The sequence below is a fragment of the Emiliania huxleyi genome (assembly GCF_000372725.1).
Source record: "Emiliania huxleyi CCMP1516 unplaced genomic scaffold EMIHUscaffold_260, whole genome shotgun sequence".
NCBI classification, from domain to species: Eukaryota; Haptophyta; order Isochrysidales; family Noelaerhabdaceae; genus Emiliania; species Emiliania huxleyi.
In genome coordinates, this window is record NW_005200087.1 from 16,439 (window position 1) to 34,555 (window position 18,117).

Here is an 18,117-nt window from a genome sequence, read left to right on the forward strand (position 1 = left end):
TCTTGTCTCTACACACGGAGTTGAGCAGCGGTGCTGCAGCACACCGGCTTAGAATTCTGAATCGACATTTTTCTGTACGGTAGCGTAGCGCAAGGAGGAACGATGAAAACTCTCCATCTCTAAGGGAGGCCGACATCATTCCCTTTGCCGAGAAGTGGAGAAGCGACGAGAACCGCGGCGCGCCCGCCCGTGAACCCCGCCCAACCCCGCCGCCGGGCGCCGGCGCCGCTGCGAGCACTTGGCGCTCAGCCGTCCTTGCCGGTGCGCGACCCGCGAAGGGGCGCCCCCGCGCCCTCCGCCTCCGCCGCCTCCGGCGGCGCCTCGGGCAGTCCGACCCCTTCCCCGACGAACGGCTTGAGCACGCCCTTCGAGTTGGAGATGAGCGAGTCCTCCGTCGGGCCGAGCGCGAAGGGGTTGTCTCGCTTGACCTGGGGCGGCAGGCCGGAGGCGTGGCCGCGCGGGTCGTACGCGGAGGAGAGGGTCACCGGCCCCGGCGCGAAGAAGTAGCTGTTCGCCGGGTCGCGCATCGTCTCGCCGAAGAGCGAGTACTTGATTGTGACGAGCTCGAGCTCCAGCTGAAGACGCGAGCCCGCGGGCAGCTGCTGCGCGTCGTCCTCGAGCCGCGGGCGCGGGCTCGACGCCCACTGTAGCCGCAGCTTCGTGCCGACGCATCTCCCCGCGAGCGCCGCGTCCACGCCAGGTAGGTAGAAGGAGCCGAGCTGGTACACGAGCGGCCGAGCGGCGTACCGAGTGTCGAAGGCGCGCCCGTCGGCGAAGCGGCCGGTGTAGCGCACCGCCACAAAGTCCTGGGCCTGCGCGCGCCCCTGGCAGAGCTCCGGCTGCTCCAGGACCTCCACGGTGGGGGAGTTGCCCGCTCCGCCGAAGAGGGCAGAGGCGGGCTGCGACGGCAGCAGCGCCGGCAGCAGCGACAGTGCGGCCAGCGCGCCACGCCGCGTCAACGCCGGCGACGCGTCTAGGCGCATCGGCTAGTGCTGCGGCGAAGGGCAGAGGGGCGACAACAGCACTCGGGGGCGACGGCGGAGGCACGGCTGACTGTCCCTCACTCTCCTGCTCTCGCCGGCACACGAGTAAGAATACTACTGTCCAAGCCTAAAGTCTGGGCAGGTTACTCAGGACACGATCCCGGCGTGAACACAACTAACCGACGGATCCGCTCCTGACAGTGGCATGCACCGCGCTGCGGCGCGTGCCACTGTCTTTGTTTGAAGTAAAAAGTCGAATCAGAGCGGTGTCGGCGTTGTCCTGAGTTTTCTCCCCCGGACCGCCCGTCCAGCACCGCTCCGGGACGCACGCCGGCGAAGCACCGTCAAGCTGATGTACGGCCCCGGAATCGCCTCCCCTGGCTTAGCTAAAGTGAGAGTTATTGTGCACATGGTCAGTATCTACAATATACTCACTGACACCCCCCCTCCCAGAGCTCGTCCCGGTCCGCCACGGCCATCCTCGGCCTCCGGAGGGCCCCCGGCCGCGGCGTGGTGCGGCGGCGTCACAAATCCGACGGCAGAGCACCGGGACGCGGTCGGGCGATCTGAGGTCCAGTGAGGCGTATGCATTGCCTATCCAGGGCTATCACCTGGACCTATCAACAGGCGCCTGCGGCGCCGTGGTCAGGAGCTGCTGTTCACGCCGGTCCACACTTTCATAGTGGACAGTACGAATGCCAAGTCGGTGGCGCCACAGCCGTGCCACAGTTGATGGTCTCGACGGGTCGCATTTGCACGGAGACTGACTGCTGACTGAGTGACTGCAAGCACGCGTGGACCGCCGCCTTCTCGACCTCCCCACGTGCATGTGCATGCTCCTCCTCTCGCTCCCATCTGCCGCGGCGGTGCCCATCCGCCTCTCCGACTTTGTCCCTCTCCGGTTCGCCGGCCTCGGCCGCTGCGCGGCGGCGCCTGCGCTATTCCTCTCCGAGACACGCGAGGGACCGGTCCTTCCGGTTCCCATTCCTGCCGACGCGGTGATGGCGTGCGAGCAGGCCCTCAATGCAGCACGCCCATCAATGGTCGAGGTGCTTCTCCAGGCTCAGGCCACCGCCGGCCGCGATGGCGGCCTCTTTGACAATCTGCCGTTTGCGGCCTGGAACCCGGCGCCGCAGGCCAAGCGAGACGCCTTTGCTCGCTGCTCGGGCCGCGGCTACCCGCGCGAGGGCTATCGCTCTGCCTACCACCTCCTCGTCGACATGGCGCGTCGCGACGCTTGCGCCGACATCGCGTGCGTGGTGCTGGAGGACACCGCCCTGCTGGGCGACTCGCTCGTGGTGGGCGGAGCGCTCGTGCTCGAGCGGCGGCTGCCGATGGCACGCGACTCGGGGAGCTTCGCGGCGGGCGCCGGCCCGCCGCCCGCCCAAGACGCGCGCTGGCGGGCCAAGGACGAGGCCGAGGGGCTCGGCGACGAGGGCTGGCAGGGCGAGGCCTCGCTGCCCGAGCTGGCGGAGGACGCGACGCTGTGCGAGTGCACCGCCGACGAGGCGCTCGGCGTGGCGCTGGCGCTCGGCTGTCGCGTGCTGGTCGACGCTCGCGTGTGGGAAGGCGGCCGGACTGCTCCGCGGTACAGCGAGCAGCGCGGCAAGATGCGGCTCGAGGTGATGCCGCGCACGGCGGAGAGGGCTGAGGGAGAGGAGGGAGGGGAGGGCGAGCGGCGCCCTCCCCCGCCGCTGCCTTGGGAGATCAGTTCTGCGGACGAGCTCCTCTCCCTCTCGCTCGAGGACAAGGCCCGCTCGGCGCTGCGGGCGGGGCTGCGGCTGCCTCGGAGGCGAGAGGCGACCAACGAGGTGGGGAAGAGCCGCTCGACGCGGGGAGCCTTTCCTGAGGAGGCTTTCCTGAGCCGTGTCTCCCCCCCTCCTGCAGGCCCTGACCCAGCTGCTCGAGCCTCTCCTCGACGAGGACGTGCGCCGACGCCTCGCGATGCGGCGCGCCCTCGAGGTGGGCGACGTCGGCGCCGCCGCGGCGCTCGAGGCTGGCAGCAGCCGCCGCGGGCAGCTGCTCGCCGCGTTGCGTCGCGCGGTAAACGAGGAGCGGTACGGCGAGGCGGCGGAGCTGTCTCTGGAGCTGCGCGTCGAGACGAGCCGGCGGGCGGACGTGACTCAGGACGAGGGCGGCTACGACCGCTACCTCGACCAGGACGACTGGTACGCACGCGGGCTCGCGGCGGAGCGCGAGAGGGAGCTGCAAAAGGAGCGGGAGAGGGCGGCGGAGAGGGAGGCGGCCGCCGAAGCGGTCGCAGAGGCGGCCGCGGAGGCGGAGGAGGCGGAGGAGGCGGAGGAGGCGGCGCGGGTGGCGAGAGAGAGGAGGGAGGCGGAAATGGCAGCGGCAGAGGAGGCGGAGGCAGCAGCGGAGAGGCTGGTGGCAGAGGAAGCAGCGGCGTCGGCAGAGGCCAAAGCGGCGGTGTTGGCAGAGGAGGCAGCCGGCGGATTTCGCTTCGACGTGGTCTCGGCTCCGCGGGGCGCCGAGGAGACCGGCTCCTGGAGCGACGCGCTTGAGGGGCGCGTGTTCGAGCAGATGCTGGCGGCCTTCGACAATTATCCACCGGAGGAGGTGGAGGCGCTGCTCGCGGCTCTCGTGCGGGCCGCGGGCGATGGGGAGGCGGAGGCGGAGCGCTCGTTGCTCAAGCTGGCGGGCTTGGCGCGGAGTATCGAGGCGCTGCCGGCGGCCGGCTCTGGCGGGGACGGCGCTCTGGCGGCGGACGAGGCGCGCAGCCTCTACTCTCAGGTGCGCATGTGGGGCAAGGACGGGGAGAGGTGGCTCGAGGGGAGAGGAGGGCGAGACTCCGGTGGCTCTTGGCTCGGGTGGCTGAACGATCTTCGCCGAGGTCTCTGACACCCACAGAGGTCGTGGCTTGTCCTCTGTTGATGCATGCAGACACACGAGACACGGGTACATCGGCACGGTGGAACCTTATAGACCAGCGCGCTGTGGCGGTACTTCTTCTCCGAATAACAATGTCTGTGAAAAAGAGTTTCAAGGAAACTCCCTCCCGAGGCGAGCCCACTTCCCCTTGTGCAGACGAGCCCGCCAAATTCCGTGCGGGTAGGTGTGGTAGCTGGTCACGTCCGTTTTCCCCGTACTTTATCTGTACTCCCCGTTCTCCGTCTCTCCGTGCGCTCCGTCTGTGAGGGACCTCCCCCTAACGAACGCGACGAGACCCCTCCCCACACCCTTGGCGCCGGCCAAAAAAAACGCCACCCACTCAGCCGTGAAAACAGATAAGCCGATTCTCTCGAGGTCTCGAGATACACAAAGCGTCCAACCCGAGCCCAGTGTCGTAAAAGAATGTAACTAAAATAACTCACAGCAGACAGGCTCGGCGGACTGGCGCGTGCTAGCACTATTACAAAAGAAATATCAATCGCGCGGACGTTTCGCGCGGACGACTCACGGGCAGCTGCGCTCCGCGTCGTTCCTTTTGGGGTTTTGCATGGCGCCAAAGAAGAAAGGTGGGAAGAAAGAGGGCAAGAAGGGCGGTGGTGACGCCGACGGAGAGCTCAGCCCACAGGAGCTGCTGCGACGAGCCGCGTTCCGGATAGAGTCGCTCGAGCGGCAGCTAGCGTGGCGAGAGGAGAAGGTGGCGGCGGCGCTTGCGGGGCAGAGGGACCTCAAGGAGAAGGTGTCGCTCTACCACGAGGACTTTGAGCGGGAGAAGGCTTCCATTTTTGACATCGCGTCCGACATGACGAGGCAGTACAAGGGCATGCAGGCAGCTTGGCTCGCCGATGCCGTTTTGCGGACGGAGCCGTTGCCTGACCGGCTCTGCCACACCCAGTGTAGGAGGACCTGCAGGGGCGCATTTCCACGCTAGAGGCGACCATCCGCGAGCACAAGGAGGCGCTCGATCAGGCGAGGGCGGAGCTCGAGGAGGAGCGGCGGGGCAAGGGGCACGCTCTTGCGCTCAAAGAGGCCGAGATTGCGGAGATGAACAAAAAGATGGAGGACATGGCGCTGGAGTTTGGTGCGTCCGGCGTGGCACGAAGGCGCGACGGCGGCGCAGTCTCAGACGCCCCACACTGCGGCGCGCAGGTGACATGCTCAAGGAGACGCTCGACAAGATGGGGGCGCAGCTCGAGCTGTCTAGCAGCGAGAACGCCAGCATGACTCGAAGACTGGACGACTTCAAGGTGGCCCAGGGAGCCACGACGTGATAGTGGGAAAGCGGCTAGTATATCGGCCCGAGTCATGGATCCACTCGCCTTTTTACACGACGTGCGTGGCTCACGCCTCACGGTCACGCAGTAACGACGTAAAGCCCGCATGCCGCAAGAGAGGAAGAGTGTGGAGCTGCAGCTGGACGAGGGCGCGCGCGATCTCCTCGCGCATCGCGGGTTTTGCGTCTGCCGACTTTTGTGCACCGCACTTCTCGAAATTGAACCGAGCCCTCGTTCTCGCGCAGTGGTCCACAGGACGCTGCGACGCCCGCCGCGCCTGTAAAGCCGCGTCTCGAATTACACCAAAACTTGGCGGGATTGGGGCGGGAATGAAATTCAAAAACCTTCACGCGCCCTCCTCCCCCTCGTGCCTCCGCCCCCCTGCTCAATGGTGCCCCTCTCGGTCGCTGCTCTGGCTCAGGACCCGTGTGTGAGCAGCGCTATTGGCACCAATACCTCTTCCGCCATCATGCCTTCCGCGATCCACGTGTCGTTTGCGTACGGCGGCACCGCCGCCTTCCGTGGGCGCCACAATACGCTCTACAACTTCCTGTCTACGCCCGGCCTCGCTGTCAACGTCAAGACGGAGGAGGCTATGTTCACACTCCACGACGGTTCTCTGACGGTCAACGGAACGTTTTTGACAGAAGCGCACGTCGTGGCGCGCATCTCCCCACAAAAGGTCGCCAAAGCGTCTCCGCCGAGCTATTACAATCTTTGTATTCGTGCTCTATTACAAACAATGCCGTTCTCGAGGAGCTTGACTTTAGCAGCCTTGTGCAATGGAAGCCACGTCCCCTCTTTTTCCAAACAAGAAACATGCCCCGGCTTCAGAACGACAAGGTCAAGTTCTCCTCGAACTTCCAAAAGAGTTGTGGAGCGACCACATTCTCAGCAGTCGGGACCGTCAGCTGTTCTGGCAACGCGGGTCTGCGGGCTATTTACGATGCCTGCGCCGGTGCCAATAAGTGCTCGTTCCCGTGGAATCCTAATGCCCGCTCTGCACCGCCTCCTTCTCCGTCACCCCCGCTTGCTCGTGAGCAATGCCCCAGCCACGAGAGCGCCAGGGTCCCCTCCCCACCCGATTCCAGGGTGCAGGGAGAGCATGCTGTAGTCGCGAGGGGGACTGCGTCTGGACGCAGGACGGGGAGCCAGGTCGCCGCGCCCCGGGGCTCATCGGGTGTGCTGGGGGGCGCGAAACCGGCACCGCGCGGTGCACACCCTTTATCGCCGGCTCTTGCGCCACCGCCAGCGCAGAGACGGGGGGCCCAGGCCCCAGCGAGGCGCGACATGCCAGGCCGCGAGGCCGCAGGCGCGCCCAGGGGCGACGTGTGGGGGGCGCTCTCAGGGCACACAACCTGCCGAACAGGGCTCAGGGGGCGGCGGGCGCGGGGCGGGGGGGGGGGGGGGGGGATACCGGATAGCCCGATCCAACGGAAAGGATGTGTGCCGGCTGCCCCGACCAAAACCCGCGGAAAGGCGTCAGAGTCTCCAGTACTGACGTAGAGTCTAGTATCTAGTAAAGCCGTAGACGGTAGAGAGCGGACGCGGCACGTCAACCGGTGGGCTGATGGAGACGCACGATTTTGTACGTTCCATACCGAGCGCCGGACACGGGCCACGGACAGCTGAGAGGATGATAGACGCGCTGCCCCCTGGACTACAAAAAGAGCGTTGCGCCGTGGCGCAAACCGCAGTCTCCGTCAACCTGTTCACGACCTCAATACATCCGGCCACCAACCAGCCTCATCGCCACGCCCTCACGCCTCGGAGGCGGCCAGGTCAGTCCTTGACCTCGATCCCCATGTTTGCGCAGGTGCCCATCACGGTGTTCATCGCCGACTGGAGCTTGTTGGTGTTCAGGTCGGGGAGCTTCACCTTTGCGATCTCCTCCACCTAACAGCCGAGCGTGCTCCCGTGCGGCCTCGCGTCGCTCACAGGCGCCGTCTCGCCGCGAGGAGCCCCCCCCCTCTCTCTCCTTCTCTCTCTCACTCTCCCCCCCCTCCCCCCCTCTCTCCTTCTCTCTCTCTCACTCTCACCCCCCCCCCCTCTCTCCTCACCTGAGCCATCGTGATACTGCCTGCGATCTTGGCGTCGCGCGCGGCGTTGGGCGTGCCCGACCCCTTCGGCACGCTCGCCGCCTTCTTTATCAGCGCGGAGCAGGGCGGCGTCTTCATGATGAACGTGAAAGACCTGCGACGCGGCGAACCGGCTGAGAGGGCGGCGGCGGCGCGGCGGCGGCGGCGGGGGACAGGCGCTCACTTGTCGTCGTAGACAGAAATCTCGACGGGGACGATGGTGCCCATCTGGAGAGGGGAGGGGGCAGGGACGAGGTCACGCCCCGAGGAGAGGGACGGGGCGGAGCGTCGCCGCGAGGAGAGACGGCGGTCTAGCAGCGGCTTGTCCGCGCCTTGTCCTGCGTGCGAGCATTGTACTCCTTGCAGAACATCATGATGTTGACGCCCGCCGCGCCGAGCGCCGGCCCGATCGGCGGCGCCGGGTTCGCCTTGCCCGCATCAATGGCCAGCTTGATGATCTTCGCCACCTTCTTGGCCATCATGCGCGGCTCAGCAGCGCGGGCGGGCGACGCCGCGCGGGCCGCAGGCGCGACGAGCAGCCCAGCGGCGTGGGTGCAGCAGCAGGCGAAGAGCGCGAGCGCGAGCCGTGTGGGCGTCCTCCTCGAAAGCATGGCGGACGCGGTCGTTTCAGCTGCAGCGGCTGCGGCGCGGGGCGGGAGGGGCGTCGGTGCCCGCTGCTCGAGGCTGGCCGCGGAAATCGGCAGCACGCGGCGTGGCTGTGGCAAGGGCGTGGTGGGGAGACCGCGTGCGGGTGGCTAGCTGCGAGGAAGCGAGCGGGCCGGCAGGCTGCGCTCTGTCGACGGGCGGCGGGCCTCGCACTGGGAGGAGTCAACCTCGCTCTAGCTCGAAAAAGAATCATTGCAGGCAGGCCTCGCAGTGATCCATCATGGAGCTGGTCGCGAGTCACGCGCTGGGTGTGGCGAGTCGGTTGTCGTTCATGAGAGGGAGAGGTTACATGTATCTCAATCCAGGTCTGGACTCTTGTGCTCGTCAGACAGTCCTAGAGACAATAGATTCGGTCGGGACGCACAGCAGAGCGGTGTTAGACCCACCTGTGCCACGAAGTCCACCATGGGCCAACCCGCCAGCGGCGGAGCTCGCCCCCGCTCGTTGCGTGCTCGCCGACAAGCTTGGCGTCGGGCCTGGCGGCGCCTCCCCGGCCGGCCGTGTCGTCGCCACCGCCATCGCCGCCGCCGCCGCCGCCGCCGCCGCCGCCGCCGCCTCGCGCTCAACCGCGAGCATCTGCGTGACCGCCAGCTGCGCGCCGGTCAGCCCGGGCGCGTCGTCGGCCGGCGGCGGGCGGGCGGAGCGGCCGTCGGGCGCAGCCGCTGCAGCTGCAACGACCGCGTCTGCCATGCTTTCGAGCGGGAGCGGGAGGCGTTGCGTCGGCGGCATGGCGGGCGGGCGGGGCGGCGGGGACTTGGCTGCCGGCCCTGGCTCGTCAACGATCGCGACAGGGGCAGGCTGTGGCGGGCCGGACACGCCCGCGGGCGGCGGCGTGGCGGCGGCGGGCGGCGGTGCGGTGGAGAGCCTCACCGCGCCCTCCGCCGCCCGCTCCTGCTCCTTGCTGAGCCACTGGCCGTGGAAGGCTGCGCGCAGCTCCGCGTACTGCTTGCGCAGCTGGTGGATGGCGAGCGAGTCCGCTCTGCTGCCGCTCAGCGACCCCATCGCCGTCGCAGTGTCGGCCATCGCCCTCGCCCTCGCCGCCTCAACCAGGAAGGCGCTGTCGGCCATCCCTCCGGGGACCCCTCCGGAGCCCCAGAAGCCCGCTCCCGCCGCCGCCGCCGCCGCCGCCGCCTGCGGTGCTGACGCGGCCGCGGCTGCAGGTGGTGCCTGCGCTGCTGCCGCCGCCGCTGGCGCCGCCGCCGCTGATGCCGGCGCTTGTGTCGAGGCTGCCGCCGCCGCCGCCGCCGCCGCCGCCGCCGCCGGTGGTGCCGCCGCCGCCGGTGCCGGCATCTGTTGAGGCGACGGAACCGTGACGCCAAACTGGCGGCGGGCACGCCTCATCTGCCTGAAGACGAAGACAGCCGTCGCGACGTGCGCCACGTTGGACTTTAGCGGCCGGCCATCAAAGTTCATGATTGCCGCGACAGATGAGAGGGAGCCGGTCGGCCGCGGTCGTGGCCGCGGGGTCGGCAGTGGCCCTCGCCCTCTTGCGCGCTTCGCAAGCTGCGACCGGCCCTGCTCCGTGTCGAGGAAGGCGCGCTTACCCAGGTAGAAGGCACGCTCCCGGCAGCCCAGCATCAACAGCCGCGCGAGCGTCTGCACGCTCGCGCCCCGCTGGCCGCCTTGGGCGGCAGATGATGGACCTGGCGCCCCGGAGGCCGGCGGCGGCTGATCCGCAGGGCCGGCGGACATAACAGCGCGTGCGAGTCAACGGGGTCGAGTCAACGGTATCTTCGAATCACTGTAGCTGCGGAGGGACTTCGCACCAGCCCTGACGCGCAGGCTGGCTGTGAGTGTCGCGGACCTGCTTTTATCAACACCTGCTTTTAGTGTGACTTTTTTTGCTGTTGCGGCACTCATAAAAACCTGGCCGGCCCCTGCCCTGCCCCTACCTACCTACCTACCTACCTACCTTACTTATGGGAAACTAAAAAAGAAATCACTGGATGGGTGAATGCGCGAGGCAAGGAGGAGACTCGGAGAACTGAGAGACTGGGACACGCACCCCGACCGACTGCAACCCCGAGGCGAAGGGCGTATGCACATCCCACAGCGCACAGGTCGAGTCACCACTCTCAAAAGATAAAATTTTCCACTCCCCTCCTTAAAATCCCTGTGTGCTGGCGGCGTGCCGTCCTCCCGTCCCGGCGTCCCTCAGGTTCGCGTTTTCTCCTTTTGTCTCGCCTCCGCGCGGGCCCCGGGTGCCAGGATGGCGTCGCAGAAGAAGGCGATCGTGCTGGACATGTCCAAGTACGTGGACAAGTCCGTGCGCGTCAAATTCATGGGGGGTCGCGAGGCGAACCGCCGCGCTGTGCGACGGCCGCGCCTGTCTCTCCGCTCGCTGCCCGCTCACCGGTGGTTTGGCTCCCGGCGCAGGTGGTCGGTGTGCTCAAGGGGTACGACGCGCTGCTCAACTTGGTGCTGGACGAGGCGCACGAGTACCTCAAGGCGCGCCGCGCGTCGAGCCGCGCCGCTTGCGATCTGCGTCGTTCTCTCCTCTCTCTCGCTCGGCTGAGCCAGCGCGCCGCGCCCGCAGGACCCGACCGACGCCTACCGCTTGCTGGACGAGACGCGGCCGATGGGCCTGATGGTCTGTCGCGGCACCTCCATCATGCTCGTCTGCCCGACCGACGGGCTCGAGGAGATTGCGAACCCCTTCTTGCAGGCGAGCCCTCTCCCCGTTCCGCCCCGAGCGCAGGCTGCGCCGTTGCAGCCAGCGTGCGGCGTTCGTGCTGGCTCGCACGCTCCTTCACCACCGCCCCGCCCCTTGCCGTGTTTCGCAGGAGGAGGGTGAGGAGGAGGGACAATGACCGGACCAGCAGCGCTGCAATCGCAGCTTTACTATAGTACTAGTTTTGTAGTGTTTAATTGATCCATCTCCCATCTCATCCCCCGACAACCTCGTGTTTTTTTTAAACCCAAACCCTCGGTTGTTCCCACTCCCTCCCGCTCCGGTCTCGCTCCCGCTGCCGACAGCTTCACCCAGCCCTCGCCCGCACGCTCGCGCTCCCGGTCCCGCAGCCGACAGCTTCGCCTTGCTGGTACTTCACAGAGCTTCTCAGAAGTCCTGGGAGCGCGAGCACAGCCGAAAGCGCAAGGCCGGGCTCGGCTTCCAGCCGGCGCCGCGAGTGTTTTTTTTTTGCCTTGCCTGCCCGCTGGTTGCGGCCGATGGCCTCCCACCGCATCGGCGCGCGCGTCGCGGGCCTCTCGCCAGAGCAGCTGTGCGCCATCATCGAGGCGCAGGCGGGCGCGAGCGACGCCGCGCTGCGCGTGGCGGAGGAGCACGCCGCACGGCTCGTGGAGCAGCCCGAGTGGGTGCTCTCCGAGGTCCTCCTCTCGCCGGACCTCGCCCCGCACATCCTCGCCCAGCTGCCGACCAAGAAGCACGCCGCCAAGGGGACGTGCCGCGCGTGGCGCCGCGGCTGGAAGGAGACGCTGAAGAAGCGCGAGAGGCCGCGCCTGCACGTGATCGGCGGCCACGACTCGCTGGAGCGGTACGACCCGTCAACGAATGAGTGGGAGGGGGAGGCTGTGGCGCCGATGCCGACGGCACGAAACTATGTCCGCATGGCGGCGCTCGATGGCAAGCTCTACGCGGCGGGCGGCCTGAATGAGGCTGAAGGCGCACCTTCCAACCTGGTGGAGCGGTACGACTTTGCTACGAAAGCGTGGGAGGAGGTGGCGCCGATGGCAGAGGCGCGGACTAATCACGCCATGGCGGCGCTCAACGGCAAACTCTACGCTATCGGCGGGTACGACGACGACGAGAACGAGGCCCTCAGCTCAGTCGAGCGGTACGACCCCGCGACGAACGCGTGGGAGGCGGTGGCGCCGATGCCGTCGGGGCGGATTAATCACGGCAACGAGGGTGACTATCTCAGCTCGGTGGAGCGGTACGACCCGACAGCGAACATGTGGGAGGCGGTGGCGCCGATGGCGGCGGAGCGGATTAATCACGGCGTGGCAGTGCTGGACGGCAAGCTGTACGCTGTGGGAGGCTACGACGACGACGACTTCCTCAGCTCGGTGGAGCGGTACGACCCGGCTACAAACGCGTGGGAGGCGGTGGCGCCGATGGGGGAGGAACGGAGCAGGCCCGGCGTGGCGGCGCTCGACGGCAAGCTGTACGCTGTGGGCGGCTACGACGGCGGCGACTACCTCAGCTCGGTGGAGCGGTACGATCCCGCGACGAACGCGTGGGAGGCGGCTGCGCCGTTGGCGACGGCACGATCTTTTCATAGCATCACCGTGGCGTAGGGTTGCAATGACCGGACCAGCAGCGCTGCAATCGCAGCTTGACTATAAGTACTAGTTTTGTAGTGTTTAATTGATCCATCTCATCCCCCGCGACAACTTGGAGCACTTGCAGGCCCAGCAGGCTGTGCAGGGCAGCCTGCCTCACTCAGGGCGCCGCCGCCGCTGCGCGGGGCCGCCACCGGCGCTGCTGCCGTGAACAATGCCGCCGTGTACGTCACCATCGCCTCTCTTCGTCGCCGATCTCGCCGACGCCGCTCGCCGCTCGCCGCTCGCCGCCGCCCTGCCCTGCCCTGCCCAGCCCTCGCACAAACAAACCAACACACACACACACAACACACACACACATTCACACACACACACAACACACCCTGCCCTCACTCGAGCGCCCCGCGCCCTCCCGCCCCACGCCCTGCGCCTCACGCCTCGCGTCCCACGCACGCCCCGCGCCCCGCGCCCCCACGCCCCTCACCTTGCGCCTCACGCCTCCCTCCCACCCTCTCAGGCATTTCTCCTCCCTGCTGCTCGCCGACTCCTCCTCCCCCCGCATGACCGACGACTACCCGACCTTCGGTGACTCCTCCCTCCTCGGCACCAACGTCTACTACCCGTTCGCGGCCCGGTGAGGGGCGGGAGCGCAGCCATTCCAACGGCTGGGAAAATTTCTGAACGGCCGTGCATGCGTCTGCATGCCGGACAACTAAGAAGGTCCCTCGCTCCCGCTCCTCTCTCGGAAGACGCGCGCCGGCCTGGGGGACTCGCTTGCGATCCCGTTCCAGCCAGAGGCCGCGTGAGGCGTGTGGGACGGTGCACGCTGGGGCTCGGCCCCAAGTGTGCGCTGGCCTCGCGTCTCGAGGGGAGGGCGGCTCGTAACTGAGGTCCGCCGTCAGAGACAGTCGTCCTCGCCTCTCTCCGACGTCCTCTACGAGGGGGGGACTCCGAACGGCCGAGCATGCCCTCGCATGCCGGACAACTAGGTAGGTCATAGACCTCCCCCCCTCTCCGAGGGCAGGATCGAAGACGCGCGCCGGCCCGGGTGACTCGCTTGCGAGGTAGATCCCGTTCCAGCCAGAGGCCGCGTGACCACCACGGGGACGGCTGGTCGAAGGAGGAGAGGTCATCCGGATGTGGGCGGGACGCCCCCGGGCACCTGGTTGCTCTCCTCTTCCAGAGTCCCTCCCGACGGGGACCGGTCTTGGGCCATTCCAACGGCCAGGCCGCTCGCTTAAGGCTGATTGGCTAGACGAGCGGTCTACCTCCAACGGGGCGGTCCGGGAACGCGTGGAACCTGCCCACCTCGGTGGGAGGTGGTTTGGCGCCGACGGACCGCCCTCTCCACCACCCTCGCCCAGGGATCTACAACGCCGTCTTAAGGTCCGACAGGTTCGGCACCGGGCACCGCCTCGGTATACAAAATGCGCCTGCGGGCGGACCCTCACAGATCACAGATCACTCGCAGGCCCCCGCCTGTTTTTAAACCCAAACCCTCAGGTTGTCCCACTCCTGCCCGCTCACTCGCGCTCCCGCAGCCGACAGCTTCGCCTTGCTGGTACTTCACAGAGCTTCTCAGACGTCGCAATGGAGGAGTCCTGGGAGCGCGAGCACAGCCGAAAGCGCAAGGCCGGGCTCGGCTTCCAGCAGGGAGGCACGGACCAGGCAGAGGAGGCGGCGCGGCACTACAACAAGCTCCACGACCGCCACCGCTCGCTGACGGGCGGCTCAGACATCCTCACGCTCCGCAACCTGCACAACTGGATCAAGTCGGTCCTCATCGCGCGCCACATGCGCAGCGGCGCGAGCGTGCTCGACCTCGCATGCGGCAAGGGCGGAGACATGCTCAAGTTCAAGGTTGGCGGCTGCGCGCGGTACGTCGGCGTCGACATCGCCATCGAGTCGGTCCGCGACGCGGTCGGCCGCTACAACGGCGCGCACGGGCGGCAGCCGATGCCCTTCGAGGCCTTCTTCTACGCGGCGGACTTTGCCGACGCTGCCCTCGCGGCCGCCCTGCCCACCGGCCTCCTCTTCCACCTCGTCTCTTGCCAGTTCGCACTGCACTACTCCTTCTCGAGCGAGGAGCGTGCGGCGGCGCTGCTCGCCAACGTGTCTTCGCGCCTGCTGCCCGGCGCGCCATCCGCCTCTGCGCCGCGGCTCATCCTCGACGCCTCCCCGACACGCGCGCCCCCGCCGCGTGCCCCGCTTCAGGAGGCATCTTTCTCGGCACGACGGCGGACGCCAACGTGCTCGTGCGGCGGTGAAGGAGCGGTCGCGGGGGCTCCCTCCTGCGGCGGGAGGAAGGGAGGCCCCCTCTGCCTCCCGCCTGTAGGCTGCGGGCGAGCGAGGGCCTCTCGTTTGGCAACCCGCACTACCGGGCTGTCTTCCCGCCGGAGGCGGCCTCCAAGGCCTTCCCGCCGTCGCAGCCGTTCGGCCACTCGTACCGCTTCACGCTGCAGGAGGCGGTCGACGACTGCAGGGAGTTCCTCGTGCCGATGGGCACGCTGCGAGCCCTCGCCGCCTCCCACGGGCGAGGCCAATAGTAGCAGCAGCAATAGTAGCAGCAGCAATAGTGGCAGCAGCAATAGTAGCAGCAATAGTAGCAGCAGCAATAGTGGCAGCAGCAATAGTGGTGCAGCAACAGTAGCAGCAGCAATAGTAGCAGCACCAATAGTAGCAGCAGCAATAGTAGCAGCAGCAATAGTAGCAGCAGCAATAGTGGCAGCAGCAATAGTGGCAGCAGCAATAGCGGTGCAGCAACAGTGGCAGCAGCAAGAGTAGCAGCAGCAACAGTGGCAGCGGCAATAGTGGCAGCAGCAATAGTGGCAGCAGCAATAGTAGCAGCAGCAATAGTAGCAGCAGCAATAGTAGCAGCAGCAATAGTGGCAGCAGCAATAGTGGCAGCAGCAATAGTGGCAGCAGCAATAGCGGTGCAGCAACAGTGGCAGCAGCAAGAGTAGCAGCAGCAATCGTGGCAGCAGCAATAGTGGCAGCAGCAATAGTGGCAGCAGCAAGAGTAGCAGCAGCAAGAGTAGCAGCAGCAATAGTAGCAGCAGCAATAGTGGCAGCAGCAATAGTGGCAGCAGCAATAGTGGCAGCAGCAATAGTGGTGCAGCAACAATAGCAGCAGCAATAGTAGCAGCAGCAATAGTAGCAGCAGCAATAGCGGTGCAGCAACAGTGGCAGCAGCAAGAGTAGCGATAGCGGCAGCACAACCGCAGCAGGCCGCCGTCTCTGGCGGGGCGGTGCAGCCTCGAGACCTCGCTGCGGTGTGTGTGGCCAGGCTCGAGCTCGTCTCTTCGGACAACTTTTGCGACTTCTTTGCGGCGGAGGCAGAGAGGAATCGGCCGCTGCTCGAGCGGATGCGAGCAGCGCTCTCGGGGGAGGGAGAGGGCGCGCTTGCGTGCCGCCTCGAGACCTCGGGCGCACGCGCTTGCGAGTAGGCGCGTCTTCCCGGACGGGGACGGCGCCTTGTCCGAGGCGGCAGCGGTAGGTGCTGCCCTCGCCTCGCCTTCCGGGTCGCAGTTACCTTGCGTGAACAGGCGGAGTGGGAGGTCGCGCACACCTACCTCGCCTTTGCCTTCCGCAAGGCCCTCCCCCCTCCGCCCTCCGCCCTCCGCCCTCCACCGCGTACGCACGCCACCGCCACTCTGCGCCCCCCTCCTTCCCCCGCCCCCACAGCAACCCCCGTGTCGGAGACGCGCATCCGCCGCGTGCTCACAGCTTTCTTCTTCTCGCTCACAGGTCGGAGACGCGCACCCGCCGCCTCGCGGAGGCCGTGGGCGGCACCGGCCTTTCAACGAGCAAGACATCGTCGTGCTCTCGGCGGTGGGCGGCGGCGAGGAGGGAGGCGGCGGTGGCGACGGTGACGGCGGCGGAGGCGGCGGCGGTGGCGGCGGTGGCAGCGGCGGCGGAAGGGAGGGCGCAGAGAGTCGCGGTGATGATGCTGCTGGCCGGCGGCCGGTGCGGTACGATGCAGTCATGGATGGTGGCGATGAGCTTTTCGCTGACTGAGCCCACGCGGCATCTCGGATTCTCGCGGCCAGAGGCGGCCAGTGGCCGGGCCCGCGCGCTGCATACAGCTGGATTCTAGTATAAAAAAAAATGGCGCTGCCCGGGGAGCTCTCATAGACGTCGGGGGCGAGACTGAGTACTGGCCCACGCGAGTGGGGGGCGATAAGATTCTCGTTTGTGTCTTGAGCGCAGCAAAACTGACCCCAGGAATTTTCCCTCTCTCCCGGTCTCCGCACTCCGGTTTCGTTGCCGTGCGTAGGTTTCATTTTCTAGTCGGCCGTCCTAGAACGTACGTCATTTCGCGTTATCGATTTCGTTTCTCGTGTGTATCTCCGCCGCAATGGGAGTTAGCGCGCTCGCTCGCAGAGCGGCGCCTGCTAGCCGAGCGCGAATACCTGGGTCGCTGAGCTCGCGCCGGTGGCCAACTGCGCCTCCGCGGCGACGCGCTCCGGCCACGAGCGACGTGCCAATCTGCACTTTGAGCTCGCTTGGCAGCCGCCGAGTGCGAGAGGAATTTAAATGGCCGAGCCGGCCAGGCAGCCAGCCGACTTCCCGCACCGGTCCGCGCACGTGCGGCCGCGCGCGAGAGAGAGAGATTTTTAGCAATACCAAACAACTCTAACTTTGTTTGCCGCGCGTGCACAGCCAGCGACCAGTCAGGACGACGAGGCGCGACGGCCGTTGAGCGGAGGGCTAGCCTCACATGCGGGGCCGGGGAGCTAAGAAGCGCTGCGTATTTATTTTCTTCTCAATAACAAGGCTGTCTCTGTGCGATTTCGGGCCCGGGGTTGTGCGTTTATGTGAACTCCCCCCATCCCCAGGGCCTCCGGGCTCGCACCTCAACCTCTCACAGACCAGCGCACAGCGCCATGTTCCCTCTATTTTCGAGCTGTGAATAAACCGCGAAGCACGCCTGATCCGAACTGCGAAACACAAATGCTGGGCGCGGGGCGCGCGTCGGCGCAGGCGCGCAGGGCCCTCGTCGAGAAGCGAGGGCAGTGCAACTGCCGCAACTCGCGCTGCCTCAAGCTCTACTGCGAGTGCTTTGCGTCGGGCCAGTATTGTTTCGGCTGCAATTGCCAGGGCTGCCACAACAACCCGGAGAACAACGAGAAGCGCGCCAGAGCAATCGATGCGACGCTTGAGCGGTGCGGGCTGCCGACCCGGCCGCCGCCACCCGTCGCACCTTCCTCAACCCTCCGTCCCCGTCCCGCAGCAACCCAACCGCGTTCCGGCCAAAGATTGCTCACGACTCGACCTTGGGCAAGGACACGACCCGGCACAGCAAGGGGTGCCACTGCAAGAAGTCGGGCTGCCTCAAAAAGTACTGCGAGTGCTTCCAGGCCGGCGTCCCACGCGCCCCTGTCTCCCGCGAGACTCGCGCGGCTGACGCCTGCGCCTGCGCCCCTCCACAGGCCGGCATCACCTGTCAGCCGACGTGCAAGTGCTCCGAGTGCAAGAACCAGCCGGGGAATGAGGCACGACTCGCCGCCGACACGCCCAACCCTCCCTCTCGCGGAGCCTCGCGTTTCGACTCCGCCCACACACTCCGCCCACACACAACACCCCACCCACGCCTGGCAACACCTCCGCCCACACCTCCGCCCGCACTTAAAAGCCCGCTCTCCGAGCTCACGTCCCGGCCGCTGGGTGTCGACAGGACCGCATGTTCCTCGAGCGAGCGGGCAAGATTCCCATGCCAGCTCCGAAGAAGCTCAAGGTGGCCCGACGCCGGCCCAGCTCACAAGGGGCACCCACCAGCAGCACAACCCCGAGGAGTGGGGGCATGACCCCCCCCCCCCCCCCCGGCAGAGCGAGGCCGAGGCCGAAGAGCGAGAGCGCGAGAGTTCCGTCTCTTTCTTCTACCCGCGCGAGCGCCGCCTCCCCACGCCCGGCCCGTCCGGTGCCCTGCTGCACTACACTCACAGAACACTGAACAGTCCACGGCCGGCC

At 66.9% G+C, this 18,117-nt stretch overlaps 7 protein-coding genes across 7 annotated transcripts in view; 5 read left to right on the top strand and 2 right to left on the bottom strand.

Annotated features, from left to right (window-relative positions):
- Window positions 1-78: 78 nt before the first annotated feature.
- EMIHUDRAFT_367458 (hypothetical protein) lies at window positions 79-1,063 on the bottom strand. Its single transcript, XM_005777383.1, has one exon. The coding sequence runs from the start codon at window positions 981-983 to the stop codon at window positions 246-248; it is 738 nt and encodes a 245-aa protein (XP_005777440.1). The 5' UTR covers window positions 984-1,063; the 3' UTR covers window positions 79-245.
- A 3,374-nt stretch (window positions 1,064-4,437) lies between these two features.
- Window positions 4,438-5,158, top strand: EMIHUDRAFT_237957 (hypothetical protein; the record flags this gene model as incomplete). Its single annotated transcript, XM_005777384.1, has 3 exons — window positions 4,438-4,737; window positions 4,788-4,968; window positions 5,037-5,158. 3 exons carry the CDS (start codon window positions 4,438-4,440, stop codon window positions 5,156-5,158), a joined length of 603 nt encoding a protein of 200 aa, XP_005777441.1.
- A 1,574-nt stretch (window positions 5,159-6,732) lies between these two features.
- On the bottom strand, window positions 6,733-7,874 carry EMIHUDRAFT_424396 (hypothetical protein). The gene is made up of 4 exons (XM_005777385.1): window positions 7,572-7,874; window positions 7,424-7,467; window positions 7,222-7,354; window positions 6,733-7,057 (listed from the first exon to the last, which is right to left on the bottom strand). Exons 1-4 carry the CDS (start codon window positions 7,848-7,850, stop codon window positions 6,944-6,946), a joined length of 570 nt encoding a protein of 189 aa, XP_005777442.1. The 5' UTR covers window positions 7,851-7,874; the 3' UTR covers window positions 6,733-6,943.
- Window positions 7,875-10,123: 2,249 nt separating this feature from the next.
- Window positions 10,124-10,564, top strand: EMIHUDRAFT_49097 (hypothetical protein; the record flags this gene model as incomplete). Its single annotated transcript, XM_005777386.1, has 3 exons — window positions 10,124-10,216; window positions 10,282-10,364; window positions 10,426-10,564. Coding segments are annotated over 3 exons (315 nt in total), but the record flags the coding sequence as incomplete, so codon positions are not given.
- A 509-nt stretch (window positions 10,565-11,073) lies between these two features.
- EMIHUDRAFT_237963 (hypothetical protein) lies at window positions 11,074-12,953 on the top strand (the record flags this gene model as incomplete). The annotated part of the gene is made up of 2 exons (XM_005777387.1): window positions 11,074-11,370; window positions 12,897-12,953. 2 exons carry the CDS (start codon window positions 11,074-11,076, stop codon window positions 12,951-12,953), a joined length of 354 nt encoding a protein of 117 aa, XP_005777444.1.
- A 784-nt stretch (window positions 12,954-13,737) lies between these two features.
- Window positions 13,738-14,693, top strand: EMIHUDRAFT_73968 (hypothetical protein; the record flags this gene model as incomplete). Its single annotated transcript, XM_005777388.1, is given in 3 exon segments — window positions 13,738-14,347; window positions 14,362-14,410; window positions 14,483-14,693. The coding sequence occupies 3 exon segments, from the start codon at window positions 13,738-13,740 to the stop codon at window positions 14,691-14,693; spliced, it is 870 nt and encodes a 289-aa protein (XP_005777445.1).
- A 2,407-nt stretch (window positions 14,694-17,100) lies between these two features.
- EMIHUDRAFT_237965 (hypothetical protein) overlaps window positions 17,101-18,117 on the top strand; it is a gene marked incomplete at both ends in the record, with an annotated part of 1,676 nt that continues 659 nt past the window's right edge. Inside the window, 4 exons of the mRNA XM_005777389.1 lie at window positions 17,101-17,312; window positions 17,381-17,528; window positions 17,825-17,884; window positions 17,977-18,067. Of these exons, the coding sequence (XP_005777446.1) occupies window positions 17,101-17,312; window positions 17,381-17,528; window positions 17,825-17,884; window positions 17,977-18,067 (511 nt within the window). The remainder of the gene's footprint in view (window positions 17,313-17,380; window positions 17,529-17,824; window positions 17,885-17,976; window positions 18,068-18,117) is intronic.